Genomic DNA, 23,976 nt, shown 5'->3' with positions numbered 1-23,976 from the left:
CCGTCGCCGGGGCGTCCTCAAAGGTCTTAGAAGACCGCTCGGACTACTTCTTCTTCTCGCCTGACGGGCTCTTCCCTTCCAGCCAGTTGGCGAGACGTTGATGGCGGTCCTTCATGGTCCGCTCCGACATATTGCCGCAAAACGCACAGTCCTTCTCCACGTGCGTCTTGTCCTCATGTAGGCAGTAAAGACAAATGGAGTGTTCGTCCTCCTTAAAGACATTCTGAAGCTGGCATCCAGGGCAGATCCTGAACAGCTTTCCGGGCGTCGAGCTTCCCTTCTCCTGGGCCATGTCCGAGATGGGCCTGAGAAACTTCTGGAGTCCTCCAAAAGCGTGGCTCGACGAAATCTTCACCCTTGAGGGGCGTAGACGAATCCGACACGGGTCCCCGTTGATCGGATGAAGAAACGGTGGAGCTTGAGGCTCTTTTGACCGAAAAAAGAGAAATATTTTGAGAAAAATCGTGAAAAATAGCACTAACGCTCGAGAGCAATAGCACGAGGATCCCAACACTTGAACGTGCGGTAAAAATCTGAAGATGGCTGCCAGAGGCGGGGCTTAGGTAGAGGGCAGTCATTGGCTGTGGTCAGTATGACGCAGAGATCAGTGATTGGTTACTACTACGAAAGACAGATCAGAAACGAAACTGATACTGACGGGGAATATTCATGAGCATGTGAATCCATGCCAGACCCCATGCTGGAGAAACTGGGTTGGCTCCAGACCTTTAACTATATCTTTTGAATCGCCCCAACCTCTTTTGAACACTCTGCAAAGACTTTCAGTGCACTTTAAACCGCGTGATCCTGGGCACATTTCCCTTTGCTCCATTTAAAGTGGGCCGGGCCTATGAACTTTGGCTCTACCGTATAACCTGCCTTTCTCCCCTTGCTCTGAACTCAAGTGTTGGGAAACGGTTTTATTTTATGCTCTGCCTTTTCTCTCCCCTTTTAACCTAAACTATTGGAGTGCCATCTAGGTTAAGCGCTCACTTCTGTCTTAACAAATAGTTGTGCTTTAACCCTGACTTGTCTGATAGTTATCAAGGGAGGTGTGTATACTTACCCGACTGTGTTTAAGATTACCTTTCAATGAGTGTGCTAGTGTATTATCTAAAGTGTGTTTTAAATAAATAACTATATACTTTTTATACAAAGCTCTGGTCAGTGTTTGTTTGCTCTACTGTGTTTTGACCCTATTGTGTATACTCTGCATACTGCCCTACTCTTCTTGAGAGAAGTCGGACTGCTCAGCCACAGCTACCAGGTAAATCTGGGTGGTGCAGACTGCTACCAATTGGGTTTACTGCTTACTGCTGTAGTCTTAATCTTTTTGCAGTGTTCCCCAAGGGAACTGCACAGGATTCTGCCTAACACCTTTCTACAATTAATGGCTGGTGACCGTGGTTTACTTGTTACTACCATTGTGTGTTTTAATAGCAGGCTGCGTTCGCAGCCAGAGTAAGGCACCCCATGGGTGCCCATTTCGTTAAAATGGCAACGGTCTTCTTTTTTCGCAATTTCTTGTCGGGAATGTCCTTCTTGAGATTTACTCTGCGTGCCAAACCAGGTTCGGTCCCTTTTGTCTTTGGCGAGATTCACGAGTGAAGGCCGCCTCTGGCTCCAAGATGTCTGGCGGGTGCAGGGAGCGAGGGAGGCGCCCGAAACGCCCTGTGCTTAGTCTCCTTGGTTACCTGAAGGCACCCAAAGGTGATTGGCTTGCTTGCTGTCCTTGGGGAACAACCACCCTGCTGTGAGAGTGACAGCTAGGCTGTGCCTGAATGGGAGAAACCTGCATAAAAGGCGAGGTTTCTTGAACAGAAGGCAGATGTAAAGCTCACCTGGTATCCACGGGGGCGCCCCACGATACTGGATGGAGGTCTAAGCGCTAACCCGGACCCCTCTGCTGGGTTATGTGCCAGATGTTGGGTAGCGCCTATAACAGGAGAATGGAGGGTTAAGATACTGGTTCTGTGTTGGGTGGACTCCCACCTCCTTCTGGTCCAAATCCCCTCCCTTGGGGTTATTGCTCACCTTAGCTTTTTGTGTGTTGAACTCTCCGTCCTGCGTCTCTGTGCAGGGGCATGTGGTTGGTGCGGGCGTTCCGTGGACCTTGTTGTTTCACTGGTCCGTGTGCCCTTATGTCGGGTCCATACCGGCTGTGACTCCGACTCGGCTTGCTGTCTTCCAGGTGAGTTATAATGTCTTTTCCGTCTTTATTTTGTCCCTTGCTTTCCCTCTTGCCCCACTACGCTGTTTCTTAACAATGTCTCTTTGTTTTCACAGGAATGGTTGCGATCACTGAGTTGCCGCGCCGATTGGCGAAGACCACGGTGAGTTATTGATGCGGAGCGCTGCACTGTTTATTGGTGTTAATTGCTAACCTGTGTTCTCTTCTCTTATTTGTACAGGTTGCAGTGATGTTCCAGAGTGATGAGCGATCGAAGCGCTGCTTGCCCAGGTAAGTGCTTTGCTAATGCTGACCTTGTTCCTTCTCCCTTGCAGGTTGCGGTGAAACCCGGAGATGGGCGAGGTAAGAGAAGCGCAGGGTGCTGCCAGGACTCGCCGCTTGCCCAGGTAAGAATCGTTATTAATGCTGTCCTCGTTTCTTTATCTTTGCAGGTTGCGGTGAACTCCGCAGATGGGCGAGGTAGGCGAATCGCAGGATGAATTTAAGACCGGTTACTTCACAGGTAAGTGTTCTTGCTCGCTAATGCTGTTCTTGTTCTTCCAGGTTATTAATGGAATCCGGATCTAGGGCTTCAGGATCGGGCCGCCGGAGAAGCAGATGGGCAGGAACTGGACACGGTGAGCGTTACGCTGCAGGAGTGCAGGATAATGCAAAGGGTGTTCTGCTGTTTGGGTGTGGTTTAAATAGCCCAGGTAAAGTAGTTCCAGGCCAAGTAGTTCCAGGCCCAGCCACACCCAAAACACCACATGGCTTGGTTTTAAGGAACTGAGCTATGTAATAGGCCTCCATGTTGGATTAAGGTCCAAAACTGGTATTGCTTTATTCCTGATAATGAGTCTGGCGCCAGGACTGACTCCATGTATGTTTCTGATGGAGTTCTAAGGCCCTTGAGGCCAGTATGAAAGGCTTTAGCCCCACTGCTGCCAGGGGGCTGTTATACCAGAGGGGGTCAGGGGCATGAATCGTGACAGCAGAGTGGACCACTGGACGAAGAATCTGAAGAAAGAAACTGGAAGAGAAGCTTGCTGCACCCCGTGGACCATTGGTTTGCCCGGTGAAGCCCTGTCGCAGTGCTGAAGCTACAATTTCGTATCAACTAGAGAAGCCTGGAACAAACAACTTCTTCCCTTGGGTAGGTGGGACCAACTGACCCCAAGACGAACTTTGCTGGAAGCCCTCTCCCTGCACTTCCTTGCTGCTGCTGGAACTGAGTGCCAGGGGTCAGGAACACCAGAAACGAGTGCTGTGCTTTGTTTTGTTTGTTTATTTTATTTATAAAGCGCACCTGACCCAGAGGTAATTGGGCGCTGTAAGGATAATTAAATGGTTACAAAGAGCAGTCATGTTAAGATTTACAACAGTAAAATATATACATATTATACAAAATATTATATTTTTATACAGTCAGACGTTCGCGGTCATAACGAGAGTACAGGGCAACGTAGGTGCAAAATGTGTAGTCTACAAAAGGTCACTAGTATTGCAGCTATGGCGATTATGTTTTGTTAAGTAGCCAATTGATGACATGGCTTATGAATATGTTAAAAGCTTGAATCATTTGAATATTCTGGGGGAGGGAGTTCCATAGCTGGGTGGCTAGTACCAGGAAGCTGGTGCCCCCGGCTCTTTTTAAATTAAATCTAGGCACCACCAGACAAGGTCTGTTGGATGATCTAGTGGTTGTGTTGTGCACTTTCCATGTGAACTTGTCTGTGAGATAAGGGGGTGGGGGCTTGGTGGTTAAGTGCTTTGTGAGTGAGGCAGCTCATTTGTAAGTCGATTTTATCCTGTATAGAGAGCCACTTGTGTTGCTTTCTGATATATGCTCTCTTTTGGGAATATTTAACGCTACTCAGAGCGTTATTTTGCATAATCTGTAGTTTATTTATGATGGCTTTATTGGCACCAAGGTAGAGACTGTTACAGTAATCCAATTTGGATTGTATGAGCGCCCTCGACAAAGTCAGGGTACTAGTGGTGGAGAGAAAAGGTCTGCATGCTCTGATCAATTTGCCAGTGTAGGCAGCGGCAGATGAGGTCATGTTTATCTGTTTTGTTAGGTTAAATTGTGCATCGAGGTAAAAACCTAGAGTTTTTACATGTTTGGCTACGGGTATATTGTTCCCATCAATGAGGATGCTTGTGTATCGAGGACTAAGTTTGAGCAAGTTGTTAGGTGAGCCAACTAGGAGTAACTCTGTCTTATCATCATTCAGGCAGAGGCCATGCGTGGCCATCCATGCCTGAATGATGGTGTAGACTTCGTTGATCCGTGCGACATCAATATCATAAGTTCATGATAGGGGTAGTAGTATCTGGGTGTCATCCGCATAGCTAGTGTAGGTGACACCCAGACGGTCCAATTTGTCGAATAGTGGCTTTGTAAAAATGTTATACAAAGTGGGCGAGACACATGATCCTTGGGGGACTCCACAGGTGATGGGAATGGGATCAGCAGCTGCCGAGGGTGAGAACACGCGCATTGTTCTATTTGCAAGGAAAGATTGGATCCAGGAAACTGCAGAACTGGAGAAGTGAGCTGCTGATAAGTGGTCGCAGAGTAAAGCATGATCCACCTAATCGAAAGCCGCTGAGAGGTCCAGAAGGAGTAGGATGGCCTTCTTTCCATTATCTTTTAATTCATCGATCTGGCTCTTGAGATCAACAAGGGCGGTTTCTGTGCCATGCTGAGGTCTGAAGCCAGATTTACGGGTTCCGAGTAATTTGTGACTTTCAAGATAGTCTTGTATTTGCAGATAGGCAATTCTATCCAAGATCTTTAGTAAAAAGGGGACTGTCGTAATTGGTCTATAGTTGGTGGGAATAGCCGGGTCAAGAGTCTGTTTCTTTAGTAGCGGTAGGACCCAAGACTGCTTCAGGTTACTTGGGACAGAGCTACTGGGAAATGAAGAATTTATGAGCTTAGTAATAAATGGTGCTAGGTCTCTAGCTGCATCCTTTATGATCTGGGCAGGGCAGCTATCACCCTTACAATTAGATGGTTTTAGAGACGCTTGGTATGGTAACTTTTTTAAACATGAAGCCTGAAGTAGTATGTGCGGGAACGGTGGGTGCTGGAGTGTTAACTGTTAGTTGGGATCTTTTGTCAGCTATTTTGGTCCGAAGTCCTTTGACTTTGTTGGAAAGGGCATTTTGTATACTGGTACACCAGGCTTTATCCTTAGTACAGGTATCTGGCGTAGGATTGGGGTTTTCAAGTTCTCTTAGGATAATGAAAAGTTCTTTAGTACTGGAACTAGCTTGGGCTATTCTGTCATTGTATGTTTCTTTTTTAGTCTGAATTATCTTATTTTTGTAGGTGGCAGAGATGGTGGCAAGGTTAGTTTTGTTTTCCGGAGTGGGTGAGGATTTCCAACGTGATTCCAATTTTCTTTTTTCTCTACAGAGCATTTTTAACTCTGGTGTAAACCACGAGTTAAGATGGGATGTCGGTTTACTTTTGCGCAGTTTTAGCAGGGCAATAGCATCAATCGCTTTGGCCATAGTCTCATTATAGGCGGTGGTCAAGTTATTAGGATCATTTGTGTCTGGTAGGGCATTGAGTATAGGGACTACCAAAGGAACTAAGGCTTCTACTGTAATGTTACGTTTATTTCTTGCGAGGCATGGAGGAGCAATGGAAGGCTTGGTCTTTTCTAGGTTGTTGATGTTCACCTCAAAAGGTGATGAGGTGGTGGTCAGACCATACTACAGGGGTAGTATCTAACAGGGAAGTGTTACAATTGAGAGCTGCTACCCAATCAATTATCCTACCCTTTTCGTGGGTAGGTTTGGAACCGATTTGGGTGTAGCCATAATCTGATAGTGCAGAGGCTAGGGAGGTTGCGTGTGGGTCGCTGGTGTCATTATACCCAAGGTTAAAGTCTCCTAGGAGGACTTTTTGCACTGTAGGCTTGGTGTTGTCAGCTGCTAAGGCTGTGATGTCTTCTTCGAAGGATCCAGGAGATCCTGGGGGCCTGTAGATGCTATGTAGTGCGATAGTGTTGTTCGGTGAGGTTTGGAACTTGACTGAGAGGAGTTCGCAAGATGATAGCACCGTGGGGGTGGCAGGTCTTATGTTAAGAGTGACTTTGAAGATAATGGCTACTCCAACGCGGGCCGTGGGTCTGTCTGCACGGAGAATGGTGTAATTATCCGGGATGGCTAGGGCAATGGAGGGGCCTGCTGCCTTGTGCAACCAGGTTTCCGTCATAACTAGGAAGTCTAGGTTGTTGTTTATGATAATCTCGGCAATCTCTGATGCGTGTGCTACAAGGGACCCGACATTCAATAGAGCACCGTTGATAGGCTGTGTCCGTGAATCCTTCAATGGTGGGCTGGGGGTGATGGTATCCGAGATGTTTAGTGCATCTGTGTGCGTTGACTTTGTTCGCCTAAAGTTATTATGGGTGGAACTAGAGCGATCCAGAGGAGTGTGCTTGTCAGTGTGTTCTATTACAGAGTGCTTGTTGCCTGGTAGTCTGCTGGCAAGTCTCTCATTGCGCTTGGACATGTCCCGGGGGGGGGGGGGGGGGGGGGGGGAGGCAGATGCGACTATAGGCAGGGAGGTCAACCTATTCAGTATAGTAAGCGTAATTAAGCTTGGATATAGTTTAGGTGTTGTAAGTAAGGGAAAAGGGGGAAGTGAGGGGAGGAAAGGTGTAGGGCATGGGATGGGGTAGTGACGTGGACAACTCGGTCTCCCTAGGCCATCATTAATCTTGATGTAGTGCCCTTTGGTGCAGGGGGTGGCACTAGGAATTATGCAGAAGGGGAACATCATTAAGGTTAGCAGCACCTGCATAATGAAGGGGGTAGGCAATCTGGGGTAAAACTTACTAATCCTGTTTTAGGCTATGGATTTCCGTGGACTCACTGGGCAGGAGGTGTGTGGTAGTTGGTGAGTGACAGCCTAGCGTGCCAGTAAGTCTGTTAGTGTCTAGCGAAGACTGACTATAGTTGTGCTTACTAATTTCTACCCATGCAAAATGGTGGTGGGTGCTAACTAGCGCAATGGGAGAGAGTGCTGTAAGATACTGAGTGTTGTAAAGGTCGTGGAGAGACAGCAATAATACATTTGAGAGTAGTAGCAGGGCAGAGGTTACATCTAAATGCGAATGATGCTGATGTGCCTAGAGAACAATGGGGAGTCAATAAAACATTCAGCAATGGTAGAAAGGCAGAGTATCACCTAAATGCGAGAGATGCTAACATGCCTGGAAAACAATGTAAAGTAATACATTCAACAATAGTAGTGAGGGCAGAACATGCTCTGAATGCGAAGGATGCTAATCGTGCCTAGAGAACAGTGAGAAGTCAGTAATGAATTCAACAATGGTAGTGAAGGCAGAACATCACCTAAATGCGAAAGGATACTAACGTGCCAAGGAAGCAGAGAGTTATCAGTAGTGCATGTGAGGGATAATAGCAATGCAAAGCTCCATCTATATGCGAACGATACTGAGAGTGCCTAGAAGGCAGAGAGCAACAGTACGAGCAATGGATGGATGGTAAGTCTAAGGCTAGCAAGTATCCGCGTATAAGATAGGATCAAACAGGGAACAATGTCTATGTTAATGACGGATAACATTGCGTCCCAAGTGTGCCGGTAGAGACTACAGAGGGTTGCAAGTTGTCCCATCAAGTAAGCATAGCGTAGCGTCACAGGTGTTTCAAGAGTCAATATATTCCGTTGTACTCACAGATCGTAGAAGCGCAGGTTGCATGGGCACAGGGATATCAAGGTGGTCGAAATGGCAGGCAGCGTTTGTCTGGGGTGACGATGCGCTCAAGCAGAGTTTTGGGGCCTGGGCTCTGGCAGTCACTGGTCAGGCTCAGGTCAGGAGCCTTATTTGGAGCCTTCGATGGGGCCGGCTCACGCCTGCCGGTGCCCCACGATAGGTTAAGGGAAGGTGTCTGCCCAATCAGAAGGCAGATTCGCGGCCAAATCAGGAAGTGCTCCTGAATCAAAGTCCAGATGATCTCCGTTCGTCGGCGGCCATCTTGGAAGTGTGAAAACCATGCGGTTTTCCGTGCCGCAGATAGTGAAAGATTACATCAATATGAAAACAGCTGCTATGGCAAAGGATGCAGCTTCATAATCATCGGTTGTAGCAATTATAATAGTAGTTGCAGCGGTCAGCGTCGCATTAGCCAGCAGAGGAGGTACGGGGGTAGATACAGCCGGATGGCTTACCTCGTTAGCTACAGGCAATAGAGCTACAGGCGAATGGCAGGGCTGCTCCTGCAGCCTGCGGATAGAGCATCTGCTCCAACTGTGGCTGGTGCACTGGAAGGCTCAGGTCAGGAGCCTTAGTGGGAGCCTTCGATGGGGCCGGCTCACGCATCGTCTTTAAGCCGGACCCAAGCTCCTGAGCACCCTCCTGAAGCAAGACAACCCAAGCCTGAGCCACCTCAACAGAGTGCGGGACCCAGGAAGCAAGGGAAGCCCACAAGGTGTCCAAGAACCGCACTGGTGCCATTCCCGGTAGCTGAATCCGTGAAGTACCGCTGATTTGGAAAGAAACCATTGCTGCCGCCGACCTTCGAACTCCAGTGCAGGAGACCTCCAGACGTCCTCCCTCTTGTCTCCAAGACGGAGGCCCAGGAACTGCAGGACTGCAACCTGACCAGTAGTCAGCTGGATCCTCTTCTTCCAACCTAAGGTACTGTCTTGACTAAAGGGGTACTTACCTTTTTGGTCTGTAGCGTGTTTGTCTCACTGGAGACTTGCAGCAGCTGCTTTTCCTGCAGAGCTGCTTGCAGCGTTGCCTACACAAGCCTTATAGCTTGTGGCCCAACAGTGATTCTTTTACAACAAACTCTCTATTTAACATTGTGCAAGACTTTTGTGCTATCGGAAGAAGTGCCTCAGCTCCCCTAGACATTGTTTCAATTGACATTGGCTGTCCTGGCTCCTTGCAGATTCTTCTGACCCGTTGACTTTGTGTTTAACTGTATCTCATAGGTGGTACATAAGTTACTTGTATTGCTGGGAAAGGGTTAGCCTATACTTCATTGGGGGATTATAAAGTATTCAACTGTTCAGAGAACGTGTTAACCTTTTTCAACAACCTCTGTATTGCATTAAGTGTAACAAGTAATATATCAATGCCCACAGTGTCCTAGCAATTGAAGTCACCTCAGGGTGTATGAATTCTGTGTGCGACATCCCAAAAGGGTATCTACAGGATTTGAATCTGAGGAAGTGTATTTGAAGTATATTTTTATTGTTGCATATTGCCCTTTCTAAAGAAGGTTTGCTTAAAACTGACTGTTAAATAATTATTATACTGGAAAAACTTGAGTATAAGTGTTATTTGGATACTTGTAATTGTGAATCTCTATGTTGCATCTCTACAGCTCACATGTACCCCTCTTGAGATGAGCCTGGCTGCTCAGTCACTCTACCAACTTGTGTAGTACAGACCTATACCAATAGTTGGGTTACCTATTGCCAAGAGGACAAGGCTGGTGTAGTCAGAGGATTACTCCATACAATCTTGCCTAACAACCCTCCTCACTTCCTGCCCTGCCAGACACACTGGAGCCAGAGGCAGGTTTCAGAACTGAAGCCCACCAAAGGCAAAACAAACAAAGGGTTCAAAATGGCTTGGCGCGCAGAGTAAAACCTAAGAAAGACCTCACAAACAAGAAATGGTGAAAAAAGAAAACCAGGGCCATTTTGACACAATGATCACCCATGGGTGCTAAACTGCAGCTGAGGATTCAGTCTGCATTAGAAAAGCACAATGGTTGGAAAATTAAACCACTGCCACCAGCCATTTAAAGTAGCGAGGGTAACATAAGGGATACATTACTCACTGTAATCGTATTTCTGATGCATGTATCGGCTTAGATTCACATGCTGTGCATAGGCCTAGTGAATCTAGTAATTGTAATACTCTGCATCTAGTGAAAGCTGCAGAGTATTCCAGTTGTTGTTTTCGAAATTCGAAAAGGGATGCCAACAGGGTGTGCCAGTAATACTATCCCTAGTGTGACGTCCACTGTACCCATGGTCCTTCACACATCGAGGTCCCTCATATTGTTATTTTTCTGACATGAGGTAGCATGAAGTGTAGCGTGCGTATAGATGATCCAAGCAGATATTTATCAGACAAGCTCAAAAGCATCCATGCGCCTTCCCTCGGAGGGGAGGGCGCATGTGAATCTAAGCAGATACAAGCATCAGAAATACGATTACGGTGAGTAACGTATCCATTCTGAGTCTTGTGGAATCTGCCTAGATCACATGCTGTGCTTAGATTAGCGAGCAGTTTTAGGAGAAGGTGGTGGGATGTGAGAAGGTTCATGGGCGAACAGATGTCTTAGAACCGCTTGTCCCACCAATGTTACATGAGTAAATAGGAAAAGGGGCTACTAAGTAACCACCCCAGCACTCCACATAAGATGGGGTATGCTGGACCTATAAAGAGAAAAGGTTTCACTGTAGTATTCTTGGGAACTGTAGTTCACCCACGAAAAGGTATGTAAACTGTATGAGAAATCTAAAGGATTTCTCAGTGACACTGCACTGAAGGTGCTGTGTGTCACCATACAAGTAGATGCCTATGGAGTTTGTCAGACTCCAAAAACAAAGGAAATAAATAATCCAAATCAGATCAAAATACATGAGAGTGAAAAAAAGGTCTCACTCCAGGATTAAAATTATAAAGTCCTAAAGACCAACAAAAGAGCTGGGGCCTCTAAGGTGGAAGGGAATTAGCACAGAAAAGAGAATTCTCCCTAACACTTGGTACCTTGGAGCAATGTATGCGATGTGCTTTGATGTAATACTAGAAGCACACACTTAAGTAAAACGTTGGTATTTGTAATGCATATTCTTGAATATGGCAGTATTGCACATGTTAGACAGTTGTTTACCTCGTCCTCTCCGTTTGGCTTGAGATCCACAGCTGTAAACCCGTACACCCGGGACGAAGGGCAGAACTGGAAGTTCAGCCTGCAGAACACAGAAAAAGGGTGTCAGTCTTGTGGCTTATACTGGTTTCTTATTGGTAGCCCCCTTTCCCACAAAAACCTATGCGAGTGTTCTCTCTAGGACCACCATTCGGCTTTGTCCCTTTTGTCAGTGTCACTAGATATTTTACCCCCACATAAATTCAATCGGTCAATCAATAAGTCACTTCAACACTACCCACTGATTGAGACAGGCCTTCTCAATCATCACTGCTTCCTGCCTTTTGGCCTGTTTGGAACATCACTGCCTAAACTTCCTTGTGTCAGCTAGCCAGAAACGACTAAGTGGATAGAGCCCCAGCAAGCACAGAGGATCACTGGTGTACTTACCCCAAGTCCTCTATACTGACTGGTGGGCCTGACCCTGAGGGGTTCTTTAGCACCAGCTCTTGCAGCTTTGTATTCTTTTCATCCTCAGACAAACATTTATTAGACAACACCTGCCGCCGTTTGACAGACAGATCTTTGATCTCCTTCAGGAAGCGGGCACGGTGGGGGTTCACCAGTTCAAAGTCTTCCCATGTCAGAATGCCCTGGAACCATGCTGGCGGTTTGGGCTTGGGAGGGTCCAGAATGAACTCTGACTTGGAATCTTCTTCTAAACTCCCGAGAGACAGAGTGTCGTGACCTTCTTCCGTGGAGGCTTCAGACTGGCTCTCCATGCAGTGCATGTCCCTGTCCCCCCGAGACTCATAGATGAGTTTGCTCATGTTGCTTTTTATGTCCCCCATGCACATGAGTTTGAAAAAAGGTTTGGAGATGGGCAGGTCCACCAGGCGGTTATCCTGTATACACTTTGCCAAGAAAATACCCAAGAAATGGTAAAGTTTGGTGATTCTGTCCAACTCATCACTGTCCTGTGGGTATGGTGCTGTAAAGAGGCCACACGATCTCTGCACGTAATAACCTGGCGGCTTCAGCCCCCCTCCAAGGTCGACCTGTTGAGATAAGAGGGGGGGGGGGGGGAAAGGACTTTGGTAAAGTAAAAGCAGGACTCCTTGGTTATGAGTAAAATGCTTTCAGCAGTCAAGTTCCCAGCTTAGTGTAAAGGTCACCCGTAAGACCAAACAAAAAAGAACCGTAACCCCGGGGAATTAAACTATATGTAGCAGTCCTTTGCAATACAGAGTAGGAATAATTCTCGCTTTTGCAATGGTTTGCTCAAAGAATATTACTGGTGTTCACTGAGGCACCAGGCGAGTTGCCAGGCCTTTTTAGCAGAGAATGTCAGTCTAAGCAACCACCGATCAATTGACTATATATCAGCAACCCATGCACAGTGTCACATTGATGTCATTCATGTTGTTTGACTAAATGTTAACAGCTACAACAAAGTGAACAATGAACCATTGTAAAAGAAGCCAGCCCAGTAAACTGTTTTCAGACCTTGGAAAATGACCCTGCAATGCACAGAGTCTAAATATATGCCCAGAGACCGTTTAATATAGAGGATTACCTGGCGGGATTCATCATCAGGGAAATCATCATCACACAGCCAGATCCCGAGATCCGTCCTCTGGAACTCTGCAGCCACTAGAGCATAGAATTCTAACGTCGGCCCCAGGCCTGTCCCCTCCTCTCCCAAAAACTCCACCTGCCGCGAGGGGAAAAAAAGATTGAATCACAAACAAAATAGAACAGATACTTCCCTCATGAAGAACTGTATGGATTTCTAGAATCTGGCCTGGAGGACAGACTTTAGGAGGCCACCCTAGTTATGAAGAACACGGACCTTCGGGAGGTTAGCCAAAACCCAATCAAGGTACTTGGATGAGCAGTCGAGGCTTAGTCTCAGGAGAGTGCGAGTGGGGGCAGGGGGGCCTTCAATGAGTCCACACAGAATGGCAATAATTCAATTCAGACAGTCCATTATAAAAATTAATCTAGCAGGCGATATTTTCAAACACTAACGTACAAATATATACAATCACCATAGGTTCAAATTAACATCAGATAACCATCAAGCAAAGCAGGAAAGTTAGATGCAGTAAATGATGGAAACCAAGCACAAGAATAACATTTTAACTTCATAAGTCCAAACCCTGAGATGAATTGGGCCGTGTGCCCAAAAGTCAGAGTCCACACAATGTTGCTCACCAATATGAGTTCTCTGTCGAAAGGATGCATTGGGCTTGTGCGTGGTGATTAGTTTCAAACTAATAAAAAGTTTATCAACAATTTAACAAAGGATGGTAAACGTTCTCCTTTATTCAGACCCAAGGCTAACCTAGAGGGAGGATACCCGACCCAGGTTTGACGACCAAAGGTGAGTGGAATGGAGATGGGAGACAAAGGGACTCTGTACCAATGTTATCCTATTGAAGATTTGGGGGGCGGGGGAGGGGGCAGGCACACTGATGCTCATCATCCCACGGCTCCCCTCGACCAAGATATTTCCCAGATGTGTCTGTGGAACGCTGGGGGGCTCGATCTTCCACCTTTGGTTCCAGAGAGGGGCGCCCAGGTGTTGTGGGTTTGAGGATTCTTCCAGTCGGCGCGCAATGCAAGATGCACACCCCGTCTGTGAAGAAATGCAGAATCCAATGATGCAGGCCTCCTTGGGACACTTCACTGGATGGAGGGAGACTAGTTCCAGTGACGATCACCCTTTGCACGTGACTACAAGCGTCCTTCCAGACGCTGTCAACAGCTTCTCCAAGACAGGTTCCCTTGAAGGTGGGAAGCTGAAAATCGCTAGTGCCCTAAAATGGGTGTTCGAGATTTTGGAATTTGGATAAAAGGAGGACCTCTGCAGCCATTTCTTCGGATCATAACTGCAGCCACGAATCCCTCGAAGAAGAGTAGCCTACTGAAGATCCGAAGACGACGACTCCTGAAGTGCCCCAGCATCCCGTCCAGTAGCCAGCCCAGTAAAGCCCCGTTCCTCGGCCTGATCTCTTAAGGCCTTGATCGATGCTTCAGCCCTTGAACTAGTGGAACCAACTAGTTGTTAGACTGGATTTCTATACTCTGGTCTGGACAGAGTTCTATGAGGCCAACCTAGTTAGTGCACAGGGACAACTCCGGGAGCTGTAGCCAAACCAATCAATATAGAATGGAGAGTGGTCAAGGGTCCACAATTAGTCTACAAAGTAAATAATCAAGGATTACACTTAGACAAGTAGTTATACAATTATTACATTTATTTATGGCAAAGCAAAACCTATAAAAATGACTATAAGCAAGTAATACTATCTGTTAGGCAAGATAGTATGCAGTAACCTTTGGGTGCACTACAATAACCTTGACCTCCTGGCAATAGGGACCAAACCTTTGGTATAAGTCTGAACTACACGAGTTGGTAGTGTGGCTGAGAAGCCAGGCTTATCTCAAGAGGGGTCAATGTGAGCAGTAATTTTGTGACACAGAGTTTAACAGTACAGTTATTCAAATAAATACACACTCAAGGTTTCTTGATAAAACAATTATTAATTTATTTCACAATTTGTTGTATAAGCCTTCTTCAGAAGGGAGCAATATATAGATAACACTTATAATACACTTCAAAACACAGTCTGTTTCTCTAAATCAGATGAAACCCATTGGGGATGGCACACAGACACTTCCTACACCCTCAGGTGACTTAAATAGCTAGGACACTGTGTACATCGATTTATCACTGGTACATTTAGAGCAATACTGAGTCTCGTGTAAAAAATAGAATAGAGGAATAAAACAAAGGTTAACAAAATGTTCACAAACTTAAAAGTACTTTTAAAAACCATCCACTACAGAGTAAATTAACCCTTTCCTGGGGGAAAGGCCAAAGCACAAAGTCAGAGGTAAAGAGGAGTCTCTCAGGGAGCCTGGACAGCCAATGTTAACAGCACAATGTCAATGGTAGCTAAAGGTCTTCTTTGTAGGACGGAAAAAAGTCTTGCATATTTTTAGAAATGTTTGTGGAAAATAGAACACTTGAAGGCCACAAGCTGGGAGGCTTTTGAGGGGCAAAGTTTTAGCAACTCTGCAAGGTAACCAAGACAGGTCTCAACTGAGAGCAAGTAAGGCTACACAACAAGAGGTAAGTTCTTGGACTTTACAGTACCTCCCTCTGGTTGGAAGACATTGTTCCAGCTGGCTTCTGTCCTTGTACAGCTCTGCAGATCCTGTTGTTCCTGAGCCTCAGCCGTGGGGACAAGAGGGAGGACGTCTGGGGACTCCTACTCTGCAATGGGACGGTCAGGGCACCAATGGGCAAACTTCGATTCAGCGGCCCTTCGGTGTTTCAGCTCCTCGCGTCTGACAGCAAATCTCAACACTGCGGTTCTCGGATACCACTTCAGACTTTCCTTGCTTCTGAGGTCCAGCATTCTGTTGAGGTGGCTCAGGCTTGGTCAGTCCTGCATCAGGGAAGTCCGGAGGATCTTCCTAGCGCTCGGGTCCGACTTAAAAGCAACGCAAACAATCTCCACCCGCCTCCAACCCCACCCTGCGATTGGTGCTATTGACGATCTTAACCGACCTTCCCTGGGCAGCCCTTGCGGCTAAGGGCCTCAAGGCAAAAGGCGGCTCCTACATTGGCGGCTCCAAGATGTGTTTGCAGGTGTCAGCAGGGGAAGCCAAGGAAGCCAGCAGACACCAACAAAACTGAGTGTGGCATGGGTGGGGTGTTGAGCAATTACTCTACTCCAGAAAGCCCCTGTCACTCTACCTTACCTTCAATAGCATAGACTGCCATAGAATTAGACAATACATACTTAGAAAGACTTGTTACCACTGTAAATGGATTGTAAATGTTGCCTTCTGATGCATATGAACTTTTTTAGCTAGTATCACACATGTAGGGAACTTAACATTAGCCTGCGTCGCATCTAGATAGAAATGTGAATGTTAGCATGTGCACCACTAGTATGGATCTTTGAACTTTGGCTTGTGTCGCATCGAGATGGAAATGTGAATGTTAGCATGTGCCGCACTAGTATGGATCTCTAACCTTTAGTCTGCGTCGCATCTAGATGGAAATGTGAATGTTAGCATGTGCCACACTAGTATGGATCTTTGAACTTTGGCTTGCGTCGCATCGAGATGGAAATGTGAATGTTAGCATGTGCCGCACTAGTATGGAATTCTGAACTTTAGAATGTAACTGTTAGCATGTGCCTCACTCAGGATTCTTAACTCTAGCCTGCGTCGCATCCAGATAGAAATGTTATTCCTAACATGCACCACACATAGAATTCTGAACCCTAGCTTGCATCAAATCTAGATAGAAATGTGATTGTTAGCATGTGCCACACTAGTATGGATCTCTGAACTTTGGCTTGCGTCGCATCTAGATAGAAATGTGAATGGTAGCGTGTGCCACACTCGTATGGAATTCTGAACTTTAGAATGTAACTGTTAGCATGTGCCTCACTCAGGATTCTTAACGCTAGCCTGCGTCGCATCCAGATAGAAATGTGAATGTCAGCATGCACCGCACCTAGATTGAATCCCTAATTGCAAGGACAACAATGCCAAACCAACCAACAATTCCATCCCTCTGCATACACCTCTCAAACTCTAAGCAAACACAACCACAAGCCTAAAAAGCAGCAATCCGCACAAACTTCACAACAATGCAACAACAAAACTAACCACACATAGACTTGCACAACAGCACACTGACTACGGACCGTAAAACACCCCAAGCCCAGCCAACGGACCCACCGGGCTGAGGCTGCCAACAGCACATCACTGCTCTCTTGCACTTTTCCAGCTTATCCCCACTAACCCACCCTTCTCCTCCCGTTTTTCAGAGCCGCCGGGTACCACTTCGGTGGTGATAGTGCGCGGTACAAATGTCCTTTAACATTAGTGTTCCTCTCCCTGGCACTTTGATTCCAGCAGCAACAGCAGTGGAAATACAACCAGCTTCAAGAGGATGTCCAGACAGGCTTACTTTGGAGTTGATTGGTCCCGCTAACTCAAGGGGAGAAGTCGTCCTTTACAGGTCTTCTCTAGTCGAGTCGAATTCGGAACTTCAGCACTCCATCAGGGCTTCACCAAGCAAACAAACTATCCAGGAGTTGCAGCAGGCGTCTCTTCTAAGTTCTTGATCGGATTCCTCAGTCCAGTGGTCGACTGCCTTCCAAGCAAAAAGCCTCGCCTTTTATGCAGGTTTCTCCCATTCATTCGCAGCCTAGCTGTCAAGCACACTTCAGGGTGGCTTGTCCTCTGAGGACAGCCAATCACCCTTGGGTGCATTCCTGTAACCAAGGAGACTAAGCACAGGAAGTTTCGGGCACCTCTCTCGCTTCCTTCCCTGCCAGACACGCTGGAGCCAGAGCAAATCTCAAGAAGGACCTTTCCAACAAGAAATGGTGAAAAAAGAAGACTGTGGTCATTTTGACCAAATGGGCACCCATAGGTGCTTTACTAAAGCTGCAATTGCAGCCCGCGGTAGAGAAACACAATGGTAGGAAAAAAAACACTGCCACCAGTCATTCATTGTAGAAAGGGCAACATAAAAATGTTACATGAGAAACTTGACAAAGGGGATACTAAGTAACCCCTCGAACACCCTATTGTAAGATAGTGTGCCCCGGGTCTAGAAAGTTACAAAATGTAAGTAAAGTCAATTTCACTTTACTGCTCTTGGAAACAGTAATTTAACCAAGAGAAGGTATTTAAACCTTTGGGAAATCTAAGAGACTTCCCTGAGCCACTGCACTGAAGGTGCTGTGTGTCACAATGTAAAGATGATGCCTATGGAGTTCGTCAGACTCCAAAGTCAAAACGAAACCCAGAAAAAACATAGAATTAAAAGTACAAAGTCCCAAAGTTCAGCAAAAGAGCTGGGGTCTCTAGGGTGGGAGGAACTTGGCACTAAACTGACAATTCTCCCCAACAGTAGGTTACCTAATACCAAGCATATAGGTTTTGTGTAGTCTCACACAGAGTGACTGCACCAATTGTTACCCAACACACACAAACTTATGTGGAGTGCAGGGGATGGTATCTCCTTTCTCACTTACATAATAACATTAGTGTTACTGTGGCAAGCTAACTCTTAAGGCTGGTGGCAGTGGATATACTTGAATGACTTTTTAGTTAATATTACACAGAGGCTGTCAAAACCAGCCAGAGTAATGATAGAAGGGTCACCATTCTGCTAGAATGGTGTCTTCCTTCTTGTTTTGCCATTTGTAGTGATCCTTTCTTGGATCTTCCTTGTTCAGTAAGAATTGATGCAGTCACACTGTGTGAGACTACACAACATGTATCTGCTTGGTATTAGGTAACCCACCTTTTGGCATAGGTCTGTACTACACAAGTTGGTAGTGCGACTGAGCAGCAAGGCCTATCTCACGAGGGGTAAATGTGAGCTGTAGCAGTTCAATGACATGCATTACTCACCTTAATAGCATTTCTGATGATTGTATCTGCTTAGATTCACACGCTGTGCTTATGGTCCAACATCCAGTGGTAACAGCGGAGTAAGGCATCTGGTCTTTCGGGGACTGAAAGGGGACGTCGGCATAGGCGCGTCTGTAACACTACCCCTATCTTGACATGTAGTGTACCCAAAATCCCTCACGCGCCGAGGTCCCTCCGATTCTATTTTTTCTGCCCTGAGGGAGCCGAAGGCTATAGTGAGTGAGTACATAAAGAGAGAAAGCAGTAAGACGTCTATGTTCCTTGCACCCGAGCGGGGAGGCAGGGTGGGCGCATGTGAATCTAAGCAGATACAATCATCAGAAATGCTATTACGGTGAGTAATGCACGTCTTCTGATGCTTGTTAATCTACTTAGAATCACCTGCTGTGCATAGACTAGCGAGCAGTACCCAGAGTTGGAGGTGGGTTGTGAGAAGGAACAGTAGTGAAAAGATGTCTTAATATTGCTTGTCCCACCTGAGAATCAGATCTAGAATGAGTGTGTAGGCAATAGTGTTTTGTAAAGGTGTGTACAGAACTCCAGGTTGCCACTTTGCAAATGGACTCTAGGGGAACATTTGCAATGAATGCTATGGAAGCCCCAGTGCCCTTAGTAGTGTGCGCTCTAGGCTTGAAGGGCAGTTCTCTCCTAGCAAGAGCGTAACAAAGTGTGATGCATTTGACAATCCACCTTGAGATAGCCGATTTAGAGATAGGATCCCCTTCTCTACCAGCTGCCACAGAAACGAAAAACTGGTTTCTCTTCCTCTGTGGTTTCTTTCTTTCCAGGTAAAACATGTCTGCCCTGCGCAGATCTAGTGTGTGTAGGCTTCTTTCAGCCATGCCAGTGGGATTCTGGAAGAAAGTGGGTAGTTCAATTGATTGGTCACATGGAACGTCAAAATGAATTTAGGCGCAAATCGGGGATGAGTGCGCATAACCACTTTATCCCTATGGACTAACAAAAGGGTCTAGAACTGAAAGGGCCTGTAGTTCACCAACCCTTCTAATAGAATTGATAGCCACTAGGAAGGCTGTCTTATAAGTAAGGTCTTTTAGACTTGCTTTATGCATTGGTTTAAAGGTAGACCCCATGAGTCTGGTCAATACCACATTCAGATCCCATCCGGGAGCTGGGTTAGAAACTGAGGGATGAATTCTCTTAACCCCTTCCATAAAGGCCTTAACAGGTATTTTCCACCACAACACCTTTTTGTTGTGATGTAGTATAGGCTGAGAGAGCAGCTAGGTCAACCTTTAGGGAATTAAAAACCAGTCCTGAGTCTAACAAGTGGGTCAGGTACAACACAATGTGGGTAGGAGAGCAGTCAATGGGATTGACACCCTTGGTATTGGCACCAGATGACAGCATTTCCACTTACTGGAATTGCAATAACGAGTGGTAGGTTTTCTAGCTTCCCTCAGTATGTCCATGCAGCTTTGAGGGAGTTGAAGGTGTCCAAACTCTATGACCTCAGGAGCCAAGCCGCTTAGTTCAGAGTTCGCGGGCATGGGTGTAGTGTCTCCCCTCCGTCCTGAGACAACATGTTGTATGGGCAGGGTAGTTTCATAGGAGGGGAGAGGGACATTTCCATGAGATGAGAGAACCAGGGTTGGCGGGCCCAAATGGGGCCACCAATATCATGGTGACTGGTTACTTGTGCATCCTGCACAATCTTGTTGAGCAGGAGAGTTGGGGGGGAGGAAGCGTAGACATTTCCCTGACCATGCTACCCAGAGTCCTTTCCCCTTGGAGCAGTTCTGGGGATACCTGGAGGCATAGTCTTGGCATTGGGCGTTCTCCTGAGTTGCGAACAGGTCGATCTCTGGGAAGCCCCATTCTGCAAAGACGCTGGAGACGATATCTTCGTGCAGATGCCATATGTAATCTATGTGTAGATGGAAATCTCTGCTGAGCACGTCCGCTAGAAGATTGAGTTCCCCTGGAACGTGTTGGGACAGTAGGAACATCTTGTGTTTGAGAGCCCACATCCAAATGTTTTGGGACAGCTTGGATAGCCCTGGAGAGTGAGTGCCCCCCTGTTTGTTTAGGTAATAAATGGCTGTGGTGCTGTCAGGCTCAGAACTGCCTTCTCCTGTAGCTGTGTCTGAAAGGCCTTCAGTGCTTTGAATACTGCCAAGAGCTCCAACAGATTTATATGGTTGGATGCTACTTGTGGGGACCACACTCCATGCGCTGTCTGCTGAAGCAGGCGAGCTCCACACCTCGTGAGAGATGAGTGTCGTGAGAGTGGCTTCTACTGTGGTGGTGGTGAAGGTTTTCCCCTTCAAGAGGTTTTCCCTCGACCACCATTGCAGAGAGAGAGCGAGGGCAGGCGAGACAACTACCAGATCTTCCCATTGACTGCTGGCCTGACATCATTGGCTGTTGAGCCACTCTTGCATGGGACGCATGCGCAGCCGCGCGTGGGGAACTATGTAAATGCATGACGCCATCATACCTAGCAGTCGCATCTCCTTGTGTACCGTCACTTCCCGACAGGCTACATATTCTCGTTGGAGGGGAAGACAATGCCGTCTTTTGTCTGAATTAGAGCCCCTAGGAATTGCCCGACTTGACTGGGGTCTAAGCCGGATTTCTTCTCGTTGATGGAGAATCCCAGACTGAACAGGTCTATTGTCTTCCGAGTGTTCAACAGGCATGTTTGGTAAGTGTCCCCAGTTATGAGCCAGTCGTCGAGGTAAGGGTAAACCGGGAAGGATAGTCTGCGCAGGTGTGCTGCCGCTACTGCCAGGACCTTTGTAAACACCCCTGGCGCTGAGGCAATGTCGAAGGGGAGTACTTTGAATTGATAGTGCCTGTCCTCTTTGATGAACCTTCGATATTTTCTGTGCGCTGGCAACATTGAAATATGAAAGTATGCATCTTTCATGTCCAGTGTCGCCATGTAATCCCCCTGTTTCAACAGTGGGATTACTTCCTGCAGAGTTACCATACAAAACTTTTGAGGTTTGACAAATTTGTTCGCTGGGCGCAAGTCTAGTACAGGGCACATGGTTAGGTCCTTTTTGGGTACAATGAATAAATACCCTTGTTTACCTGAAGAATAGGGACAGCTTCTATGGCGTCTTTTTCCAGAAGAGCTTCCACCTCTTGTATCACTAATTCCACGCAGTACCCATGGGCGACCGTCTTGAGAACCCACTGGTCTGACGTTATCCCCTCCCATGCCGAAAGGAAAGATGTTAAGCGCCCCCCGACCGGGGTCACATGGGAGGGGACCTGGATCCGTAGGTCATTTCTGACCAGAAGCTGTGGCTCCCCTGTAGTTGCGGCCTCTGCCACTGCCTTTCACGCGCCACTGTCCCCTGGGTGGATAGTTGGCAAGGGTGCTGGATGCCTGTCCTGAGTTCCAGGTATTTCACGTATTATACTGGTTTTGTGTGGAACAGGATTTGCCCCCAAAGGAACTGTGGGAACCACCCCCTCTCTGGGAGGAGGGCTTTTGGGTGATTTGCTGAAGGGACTTAAGCGTCTCATGCTCCTTCTTGGAAGTCTCGAGGGCATCGTCTACTGCCTTACCAAAGAGATTTGTCTCCTTGACTGGCTTATTAATAAGAGCTACTTGTGTTTCCAGCTGGAAGCCAGAGTTCCTGAGCCAAGCGTGCCGTTTGAGAAGGGTGCCTTGAGCTAGGGATCTTCCCGCCGTCTCTGCAGCATCCAGAGTGTTTTTCAGTACATTTTGGTTGACCTGCCGGCTCTCTGCCATAATGGCGAGTAACTTGGTTCTAGCGGGTTCAGGCACCTCCTGGAGACGTTCCTGCAGTAGGTTCCACTGCACATCAGCATAACTGGCAAGCAATGTAGTGTTTGCTATGCTAGTGGAAAAGGCAGCTGCCATGGTGATTCGCTTTCCCAGGGCTTACAGCCTTGTCTACTCCTCATCGGGAGGTGCCTCTCCCGTAGCAAGGGGTACCCCTGCCAGTTTCCGGGTGGTGGTAAGCACTAGGGAATCGGGTGTGGCATGGCCCTTATTGTATGTAGGGTCAGTAGGCAATGAGCAAAATAACGTTTCCACCCTCGGATTTACTGCCCTAGTCTGGGCTGGTGTGATCAAGGAAGGAGCCAATCTCCTCTTAATGGAATTCAGAAGAGGGATGGCTTGGCTGGAGGGGGCTTTTCTTTGAGGATATCCTCCACAAAGTACTGTTCAGGCAAAGCCTCCTGGGTGGCGGTTTGAAAATATTTAGCCGTCTTTCTCAAGATGGCATTGTACGCCATTTGGTCGTCCACTGGGGAAGCCTGGCGGGCTGGAGTGGAGGGAAGGGAATCCAAACATAGGACATCCTGGTCGTGAGCACCCATGGTTCCGCCTCAACCTAACAACTGTCCTCCCAGCCTCCCATAGGATACGCCTGGTCATCCACAATGTAGTCTTGTAGGAAGGTAGTATCCTCCTCCTGATCATAAATGTCCTGATACATGTCTATCTGGATCTCGTCTTCAGGGAGGATGGAAGTGTAATCTTCCTGAAAAGGTCTTAAAGTTCTAAGAAATGTAGAAGGAGGCACAGAGGGAGGGTCCTCCCGCGGTCTCTTGGGGGTAGGGTGCTCTGAAAGCGAGACAAGCTTCTCCACCCTATCCATACACCCTTTGAATTTTTCTCTGGTCCATCTAGACGAACCAGAAGGGTCTAAGGGAGGAATATTTTTTATCTTCCTCCCTATGGTGCCAATATTTTTCTCCAATAGAGCGAGACAAAAAGGCAAAGGATTTTCTACGTAGTCCTCGTGCGCATCGGTGCGCGATGGCGCGTCTTTAGGAGCGTCCGCGGGCCGCTCCTTGCGCTTCGTCATCTCTTTAGACCTCTCCTTCAGCCCCACTGCCGAAGCAATCCTAGCGATGCTATCAGAGATTTCCGGCGGGGCGATGTGCCGGTTGACTAAGAGGCCTAGCGGTAGATTTTTCTCCTACTGGGGGCCTGAGGGGGCGTCAAAACGCCACGCTGCTGCGGATGCAGGGAAGGCTGTTTATCTTGAGGATCCCGTCAACATTTTTGCCGGTTGCATACGCGCTTTTGCCCGTTTCGGCGGTACCGTCTAAACCGGGCTGGGGTTGTGAGTTTAGTGTAGCGACCTTGTACACCCCTGCTGCCGGGTGTTTCCCCCATCGCGTGACTCGTGTCAGGCCTAGCGGGGTCAGGGGACCGGCGTGGCAGACCTAGGAGTGTCCGCCGTGAGGTCGATGGCATCCGACACAGAGGCCTGGTCATCACTAGTACCACCATCACTTTCGGCGGGTGCGGCATTGGGGGAAGAAGATCCAGTCCGCGACATGCCATAGGCCGCCCACCGCTTAACACGGTGAGCTGTAACAAGGAAATCCGAAAATACAAGAATCCAAGTAACACTTACACTCAAGGTTTCTGTTATAAATAGTTAAACATCAATTATTAAATAAGCGCTCTTTACAAAGGCAATTTG

At 47.3% G+C, this 23,976-nt stretch overlaps 1 protein-coding gene across 7 annotated transcripts in view; it reads right to left on the bottom strand.

The window, feature by feature from the left end:
* Nucleotides 1-23,976, bottom strand: part of HECTD1 (HECT domain E3 ubiquitin protein ligase 1) — a 1,011,111-nt gene that overhangs the window by 143,349 nt on the left and 843,786 nt on the right. For all 7 annotated transcript variants that reach the window (XM_069638480.1, XM_069638479.1, XM_069638478.1 and 4 more), the window contains 3 exons: nt 12,630-12,767; nt 11,504-12,111; nt 11,078-11,156 (listed from right to left, as the gene is read on the bottom strand). In XM_069638480.1, coding sequence (XP_069494581.1) covers nt 11,078-11,156; nt 11,504-12,111; nt 12,630-12,767 — 825 coding nt within the window. The remainder of the gene's footprint in view (nt 1-11,077; nt 11,157-11,503; nt 12,112-12,629; nt 12,768-23,976) is intronic.

This window comes from Ambystoma mexicanum, chromosome 14 (assembly GCF_040938575.1).
Source record: "Ambystoma mexicanum isolate Mex_15411 chromosome 14, UKY_AmexF1_1, whole genome shotgun sequence".
NCBI lineage: Eukaryota > Metazoa > Chordata > Amphibia > Caudata > Ambystomatidae > Ambystoma > Ambystoma mexicanum.
This window is presented reverse-complemented; position numbering and strand designations above follow the sequence as displayed.